Source organism: Macadamia integrifolia, chromosome 1 (assembly GCF_013358625.1).
Source record: "Macadamia integrifolia cultivar HAES 741 chromosome 1, SCU_Mint_v3, whole genome shotgun sequence".
NCBI classification, from domain to species: domain Eukaryota; kingdom Viridiplantae; phylum Streptophyta; class Magnoliopsida; order Proteales; family Proteaceae; genus Macadamia; species Macadamia integrifolia.
The window spans coordinates 36,266,101-36,274,669 of NC_056557.1; the positions used below are offsets into that span (position 1 = coordinate 36,266,101).

The 8,569-nt window shown below is 37.3% G+C and overlaps 2 protein-coding genes and 1 long non-coding RNA gene across 4 annotated transcripts in view; 1 reads left to right on the forward strand and 2 right to left on the reverse strand.

The window, feature by feature from the left end:
- Window positions 1–1,104: 1,104 nt before the first annotated feature.
- Window positions 1,105–2,652, forward strand: LOC122077087 (inactive protein RESTRICTED TEV MOVEMENT 1-like). Its single transcript, XM_042642875.1, has 3 exons — window positions 1,105–1,276; window positions 1,857–2,083; window positions 2,173–2,652. Exons 2-3 carry the CDS (start codon window positions 1,877–1,879, stop codon window positions 2,473–2,475), a joined length of 510 nt encoding a protein of 169 aa, XP_042498809.1. The 5' UTR covers window positions 1,105–1,276; window positions 1,857–1,876; the 3' UTR covers window positions 2,476–2,652.
- A 2,491-nt stretch (window positions 2,653–5,143) lies between these two features.
- Window positions 5,144–6,643, reverse strand: LOC122082147. 2 transcript variants are annotated; one of them, XR_006141270.1, is made up of 3 exons: window positions 5,579–6,643; window positions 5,392–5,478; window positions 5,144–5,315 (listed from the first exon to the last, which is right to left on the reverse strand). It is a non-coding gene; the product is annotated as an uncharacterized LOC122082147 (long non-coding RNA). The 2 variants fall into 2 exon arrangements; XR_006141269.1 differs by having other exon boundaries at window positions 5,392–5,483.
- Window positions 6,644–8,095: 1,452 nt separating this feature from the next.
- The window catches only part of LOC122077125 (putative disease resistance protein RGA4), a 23,289-nt gene continuing 22,815 nt past the window's right edge, over window positions 8,096–8,569 (reverse strand). Inside the window, exon 3 of the mRNA XM_042642935.1 lies at window positions 8,096–8,132. The gene's annotated coding sequence lies outside the window, so the exon portion shown is untranslated. The remainder of the gene's footprint in view (window positions 8,133–8,569) is intronic.

The following is an 8,569-nucleotide window of genomic DNA, read 5'->3' on the forward strand; positions in this document are numbered from 1 at the left end:
AAAAAAAAAAAAAAGAGGGAAATTTACTATCACTCCCCTACACTTGGCCTATATTTACTAAAACTCCCTTACCTTTTACTTTTTTACTGATACTCCCCTGCTTTTTTTATTTTTACATCTCATTATCCCCTGTTCTTTTTAAATGCCCAGATTATCCTTCATTTTCAGTTGTAACCTATTACACTTTTTTTTCAAATTGATTGGTTCAAAATATGATTTGAATCAAACCATTAATAAGTTTTGTCTCATCTAATCATCAAGGATATTGTAAATTCAAAAAATAATAATTTTGTATTCGATCTATATCTATATCGGCATCATATGTTCCAATCGGGTGCCACTCATTTTTATTTTTTTTAATCCTTAGATTGGCTGTGACCGATACCAATCTAATGCCGATAAAAAAATAGATTACTACATTTGTGATGATGGATGAGATAAAAAATAATAATAAATAAATAAATAAACAACATCCTTGATGATTAGATGAGACAAAATAAAAAATAATAATAAATAAATAAATAATATCTTTAAGGACACATCAGCTATGTCAATATCCTTGATGATTATGTGAGACAAATTTTGTGAGTGGTTTGGTTCATACCATATTTTAAACTAATCAATATAAAAAAAAAAAAGTGTAATACGTTACAAGTGAAAAGGAAGGATAGTTTGGGTATTTAAAAAGAGCAAAAGAGAAAAAAATTTAAAAATAAAAAAGCAGAGGAATATCAGTAAAAAAGTAAAAGATAGGGGAGTTTTAGTAAATATAAGCCAAATGTAAGGGGAGTGATAGTAAATTACCCAAAAAATAAAAAGTATGAAAGTTTTAGTAAATATAAACCTAGTGTAAGGGGGTGATTATAAAAATCATTTCAATGATTCGGTTTTCTTTCTCTTTTCTTTTCCTCCTTTTTCTATTCGCTTTTCTCTTTTCTCTTTTCTCTTTTCTCTTTTTTATTTTTTCTATCTCTGGAGTCTGGACTCACGACCTCACTAGCTTTGTTTACTTTTATATCAAAGAGATCTTTTTCCGCTTTTTTGGTCTTTACGTTTCCTTTCTACAAAGACCAGCTGTGAACGTGGATGAATCCTTCATCATTCCTTCTCCAAGAAGGAAAACTATACACTTTCTTTGTTGTATAAACCCCCTCCCCCAAAGTATCCACCTGGTTCTCATTGTCCGACGTCGTCTCGGAGACTCGATTCTGCAAGTGAGGCAGCAGCGAGCGACGGTCAACTTCTCCTAGAATCTAAGTTTTCTTCGCCGGAGAAGGTCAGAATCTCTCTCTTCTCTGTCATTCTCTCTTTCTCTCGTTTGATCTCTAGTTCATAACGGTTAGTTATTATTTCTTGGACCAAAGGAAATGACTTGCTTCATTGAAACAAGATCTCAGAAGCATCACAGTTGATCAATCACTGATGGAGGTCTTTTATTAGCAATAATGAAATAAATTTAGGATGGTATATAAATTTTCAAGAGCCTCGAATAGAGCTGAATGGAGGGCTAAGATCCAGGTGGCGGACCCCTATAGCTGTATGCTACTTCATTAATGAGTTCAGTAATTTGTTTTCTTCTTTTACTTGCCTTCTTCCCTTATCTTTACTTGAATCCTTGTGGTCGGCCCCATTAAATTGGAATAAGACTTAGTTGTTATCATATAAATTTTCCAAGAGCCACAGAGCAATTAGAAAACTGACCTTCCTCTTCTACATTTAAACTATAGTTACTGAAGTCTGAGAATCCCATAGAATCGGATAAGTGTGTGTTTTGATTTTGCTCTTTAGCTTGCATCACATAGACTCCAAAAGCTTCTCTATCTGATATTGATTTTGTTGTTTAATGTTTGTCCCAGAGGGTTACAGGCAGCTGAGAATGGAGACGATGATCAAGGTGGGTCCTTACGGGGGAGGGGAGGTATATAACACACCTTGGGATGAGAAAGGCCAAAGAATGGTAACCCAGATCTTCATATCCTATGACAGTTCATGGATAAAGTCCATACAGACTGCATATAACACTCTGGATGGAAAACTGCAACTATCTGATAAACATGGTGGAGATGGAGAAATATTCACAACGGTTGGTCAACTTACATGTAACACATAAATCTTTTCCTGTTCTGATGATTCATGAATAGAAAAACTAATATGTTTATGTTTCATTTGCAGATTGATATAGATTATCCTTCTGAGTTTATTACTGGTATTAGTGGTTATAACTGGTATTGGTACAAAAATGAATTAGCATTGAAGTCTTTAACTATTGAAACCAACAGAAGAAAGTTTGGACCCTTTGGGGAACAGGTTGGTAAGAGCTTCTGCATTCAGATGGGAACCAACAGATGCTTTGCAGGATTTCATGGAAGGTCAAACTCATCTTTTGTCCACTCAATTGGAGTTTATATTAAGCCTACCAGTCTACTTGAGGATACCACATCAAGTACCCACAAGATAAAGCTGGAAAGAAAGTAAAAACCTTAAATGAAATATTCTGAGAGTAGTCTACTTAATGTGTCACATTACCCTCATGCAAAGGTGGTAATTAGACTAGTAATTGTTGGATAGAATAGATATATTGCATGTCTGAACTGCCCTTTGTGTCAAATTTCAGAGATCAGTACAAATCATAGATACTCTTTCTATCAAAAAGTTTGTGTTACTCTTTTCTGAATAAATTTTCCAAGTCTTGCTATTAGAAGCTTGGTAGGGATATAAGTAGATAGTCAAAATCCGAATTCGAATTTGCATCTATATTCGTTTAAGGGTATAAGGGTACCCCATTTTCAATCCAAAAAATAATTATCTGATCCGATTAAATAATCAATTAAATATTTTGAGGGTTCTTGAAGTTTAGACAAGTTCTAGAGAATGAGGAAAAGAGCTAAGAAAACATAGAAAGGTGGATTACGAGAAAATTGTATTCTTGGGGGTGGAAAGTTTGAATTACACAAGCCAGAGAGTAAATGGATGATTGAAAATTTGGATTCGATCCACATCTGTATTTGTATCTGATTAAGAAATATCTAGATCCAATCACATCGGATCTGTATCTGATTCTTTACGTCTTATGCATAATAATGAAGAATAGCTGGAAACTTAGCAATTGATGATTGACCTTACATCTCAACTGAAAAGAAAAAAAATATTTGCTAGGCCCAAAAACTAAACCGCTGGGCGCTGGGTACAACAAGCATGCTTAGCCAGCATCTAGGCAGCATCTAATGTGTGATTGAGGAACGATCTGTTCTTAATAAAATGTTTCTTTCCTACAATTACTTGTCACTTGACCTCGTATATAAAATACAATATTACTTAAAATTGAGTTTTGGTTTACAAAATTACTCATACAATCTTTCCTTCAACATATTTACTCAAAATAAACATTGGCATTACAAAAACACCCAAAACAGTGTTATCCCTCATTATATAGGCTTTATTTTACATTTTTACTCACTCATCATTTAGAAGGCAGTGAGGGTCTCAACTGTCGGATGAACCCTAACATGCATTATGGTATGCTTGATCCGGGCGAGTCAGAGAACAAGTTGATTACCCTTTCTCCATTATTTGAATATATTGTTTATGCTTGCTATGTTCTATTCTCTGTCATTGATTCAATGGTACATTTTCCATTGTTTGCGAAAGTTAACTCAGTGGTGGATGTCCTAGCTAAAAAGGCTGTAAAATCAGCTTAGATGTGATAATGGAAATATTACTCTAAACTTTATTATCTCTAATCTTATTTGGGAGAAGCAGCGTCCTAGATGTAGATTTTCTTAATCTTTTTGTTTTGTTTCTTTACTCTGCTGATGGCAGTGCTGAAAGTGGAGGTGAAATAAATCTTATTTGTGTTTTTTGTATTGTCCCGATATACCGAGAAATTAATCCTGTGACAATTTTATTCTTTTAACTCTATTTTTCTGACCATTAGCCTAAAAAAAAAAAAGAAAAAAAAAAAAAAAGATCAAGGAGAAAAGAGTACAATCTAGTCGAGCATTCTTTATGCCCAGACATGAAATGATCATCCCACCCTATCTATTGGATACTTGCTCACATTACCCCTGCGCACAAAAAGGTTTATTATAAACTTGAGATAAAAGCCATAGAGACTCTTTACGTACAATTTTTATTTTTTGTGTTAAGTAGACTCTTCATTCTTGTAACATACAAGTTGAGAAGAAAGAAATGTGGTCAAACCACACTGCTGATGTGGCAAATCCAATGACACTCGGGCACTACAAAATGTTCTTGAAAGGAGCCTTCAGTGGGGGTTTGGAAATTGTTGCTGCCCGTTTTATCTTTCCATTCAAACAAATGAGACATTTATTTTCGGGCAATGGTTGGGCATGCTAGCAGGTTACCCAACAATTAGGTACATTAGTGTTTGTTAACCGTTGGATTTTGTCAGTTTCATTTCAATCGTTTGATTCACTTTTTATCATTTTAATTTTAATTGCATTTAAGAAAGAAATACTGAAAAATACGATACAGAGTTTCTTGGGAAATGGGAAAGAAATCCTTGTTAATTAAACAGGAACATCATTTGTTTTCTTTTTATTTTATTCAATATAAATACAAGGGGACCCACCAGTAATATGTTCTTACATATATCAACGATAAATATTGCATCTTCATCATCTAATGGTTAGTAGGATGCTAGCGTTCCTTATTCCTAAGTGACCTGTTAGTGTTAAGTTTGTCTCGAATTCTTGACCCGCTTTGAAGATTGACCCGATCCGACATATTTTGGTGGCGACCCGAATGGGAAATTTTCTGAGATCTGTGATGGAAGTAGAGGGCTTGGGCCGATAGGCCCAAGCCCGGAGCCCATCACTGATCTCGTATCTCGTATGGGGGTGCGGGGGCATAGCCCCCGCGGTATGGTTCGACCGGATCGACCTCGACCCGATGGGTCGAACCGCTATTTGGAGTATATATATATGATGTACTGTTGCTTGTTGAGAGTCATTGTATTCTAGGGTTTTCACGAAGCTAGGGTTTCAGGGCGAGTTCTTCCTCGCCGCTGCTAGGGTGTAATCCTTCTTCTGCATAGTGGATCATCTTCTTCTTCGCCCGAGGACGTAGCACACCACCCTGGTGTGTGAACCTCGTTAAATCTCTGTGTCGTACGGATCTATTATCTTTCTTTATTCGTGTTTCTTGGTGTTTGATCTAACAGAAACAGTAGGCTGACCTGATCAATCTGAACTCCCTAAATAGGTGGTGGCGAAGGAGGCCTGGTTCGTTTCCGTCCAACATTAGGTATACAACATTCGAGTTCTCTGATATCTATCTTCACCTCAAATCCCAAACTAACAAAAATCAATCGATCATAAGCAGAATCCAAAACAAATAAATAAATAAATTAAACAAAGGAATAAATAGAACCTGTGAAGAGATGTATGGACATATCTGGAAGTGAAATTTCTATTGAGGTGCTCATCGTCATCGTCACCCCCAAATTTTAAGTTTGAGCTTCACTGACAGGAAAGGCAGAAAATAAGTTGTATATAGATAGAATGGGAAAGCAACATCAATTCTGCTAAAGAATTAACAAATTTACTGTTTGAATTACCTTTCAAGTATGTGATGTGTTTGTTGTCCGCTTCTTCTTCCTCCGTTAACAATAATGCCTCTTATTGTGGAAGTTTCTCCTCATTTGATCTTCTTGCCATCGATGAAGAAGTTTGGGATGTGAGATATTTTGCTCCAATCTTCTCCTATCTCCTTTTGGCAACGTCGCCTCAAGGCGGGACACCTCATGATGTTCAACACTTGGAGTGCGGTGAGATGCTGCAACTCCCCCTTAGGTATTGACTTGATCTTAGAACATGTTCGGATATCCAGAATCTGAAGCGATGTGAGTTTCCCTAAGCCTTCAGGTAAGGACGAGAAAGGTGATTGTCTCACCAGCAACAACTTGTGGTTAGGGAGAAACATGTGGTTGTTTGGTACTAGTGACTTCGAAAATGAACCTCTGTCCCATTTTAAAATCAACTCTTCAATGTGTAGAAAAGGAAGATGGGAGGATGGAGATGATGGCATCCAACTCAACTTTGGACAGTACCATATGAACAATTTCCTCAGGGATGTAGCCTGGGTATGGTGATGTGGAAACGACTTTAACTTGAGTAAATTAAAAAGAAAGAGATACTGTAGACAAGGTATAAAGATGAACCCTTTCCTTTCTTGAAAATTCTATACTATTCTTAGATCCCAATCCTCCAAATTATGCATCTCAGCCAACTGAAATACTTTCAATTTTGGGAATATTGTGTCAACCCCACTGTCACTTGTTGTAGCACCATGATCAATTCCAAAAAACTCAACACCCATGAATTTTACCTTATCCATTCCACCTATTACAAGGGTTTCAAGGGATGGTAGTTTCCCCAGAGTCGGAGGGAATTGTTTACAATTCCTGCACCAACTTAGTTCCAAGAAAACCAGATTGGAGGAAATCGTAAAGTTTTCATGACTACACATCCAATTTGGGAACACAGCACCAGGGTAGTCCGTGATTATTAGTTTCTCAAGGTTTTGATGTGGTTGGAGACTTTCCAGCACATCTTCCATCCTCCCCGACAACATGTCTCTTCCATCAACTACTTCTTCTCCTTCTGTTTTACCTTCCTCTTCGTCATCAACGGCATTCTCACCAACACGTGGTGCTCCTTCTGTTTTACCTTCCTCTTCGTCATCAACGGCATTCTCACCAACACGTGAAACACCAGCTTCTTCTTCTTCTATATATTGTTCAACGACATCCTCATCAACCCTTGAAACACCGGTATATTGATTAAAATAGAAATACAAAGCACGAAGGTGTTGCTTATTCTTCAAGCATGCCAATTTAGCCTCATTTCCATTTTCCACCCTCCCCAAACCTATTATTTTTAGTGAACCTTTGAGCAAGTTGAGATCTTTCAGTTCTCCAATCTTACATCCTCCTCTCTCCACTCCACCAATAACGAAATATGACAAACCACGCAGTTTGCTCAACCTCCCAATTCCTTCTGGCAAGTAGCTTAGTTGGCGACATTCTTTCAGATCAAGGTCTATCAAATTGACTAATCCTCCAATCCCTTCAGGTAGTTTACGAAGATTCTTACATCCATAAAGGTGTAATATTTGCAAATTGCACAATTTGGTCATTGTTTTAGGTAATTCTTTAAACCTTGCCATGGACAACTCAAGGTACCTTAGATGTATCAACTTCTCTACCTCATTTGGAAGCTCTTCAAGGTAAGTACCAAGCAAATCTAAAGTTCTCAGACACGTCAAGTGTCCAAATAAGTCAGAAGAAAGTCTAGGAATCTGTGCTTTATAAATTTTAAGAGTGCACAGATTCTTTGCTTTGTGAATGAAAGAAGGAATCGTGTTTATCTCTTCTATTACTAGAGATAAATGACGGGTTCTACTAAAGTCAAATTCTTGCACATTAGTATCTTTAATTGTCAAAGTAAAGCATTCATTTTCTGCAAGGGATTTGGCAAAGTCATGGACGAGGTCATGCATTCGGAAACATTCTGTGACATCTTTCTGAAAAAAATGAACTCATGATCAAATGGTTGAAGTATTATTCACCCACTGCAATCAAATCATCACATTTGGCTGCCAAATGATCACCAAGAAAGCCTTGTGCCACCCATTGTTTGATTATGGCATATTTGTCCATATGATAACCTCTCGGGAGGTAAGAACAATATGCAAAGCATTGCTTCAAATGAGAGGGAAAATCATTATAGCTTAGTAATAGAGCTGGCAAGACTAGTTTATCAAGGGTTGATACAACCTTCCATATATCATTTTGCAATACATATTGCCACTCCTGTTTTGACTTTTTGAAACGCAATAAACTTCCTAGAGTCTTTGCCGAAAGAGGCAATCCGTTACACTTGTGTGCAAGTTCTATACCAATTTCTTTTAATTTCTCACACTCTTTTTCTTGCCTTCCATCAAAAGCATAACGTCTCAACAATGACCAACAGTTTTCATCAGACAATAATCCTAAACTGTGGACATATGCTGTGCCCATCATGATGGTAACCCTCTCGTTTCGTGTCGTAACAATAATTCTACTTCCTTGAGAACTGCATATGAGGGAAAGTCACAATGGATCCCACAAACTACGTGTTGGTGTATGATGTCTTGTATTCCGTCGCAGTTTAATCTAGGGAGTACTGGTGCAGCACCTAGACAGGCAGGACGGCGGTCCTGCTAGCTGGTTAACATGCCGTGGGGGTTGCAAGGTGGGCAGGAGGCCCCCTTGCATAGTAGGGTGTGTAGGGGGGCGCAACCCCTCGCTCGAATTTTTTATTTGAGGACAATTGTGTACTTTATGGATTAGAGTTTTTTCGCTATATATTTGTAGCGAGGGTTTCTTTCTCTGTAATGCAAGCAATACTGAGAGGGGTGAGGACGAGCGCTGTAACCCTATTCTCCATTGATAGTGAAGCAGGATCTCATCTCACCGGGGACGATAGGCAACCTTGTCGAACCTCGTAAAATCCGTGTGCATTGTTTGTTTTGTTTTTCCATTATCTTTTGCATCGTTTTAGGGTTG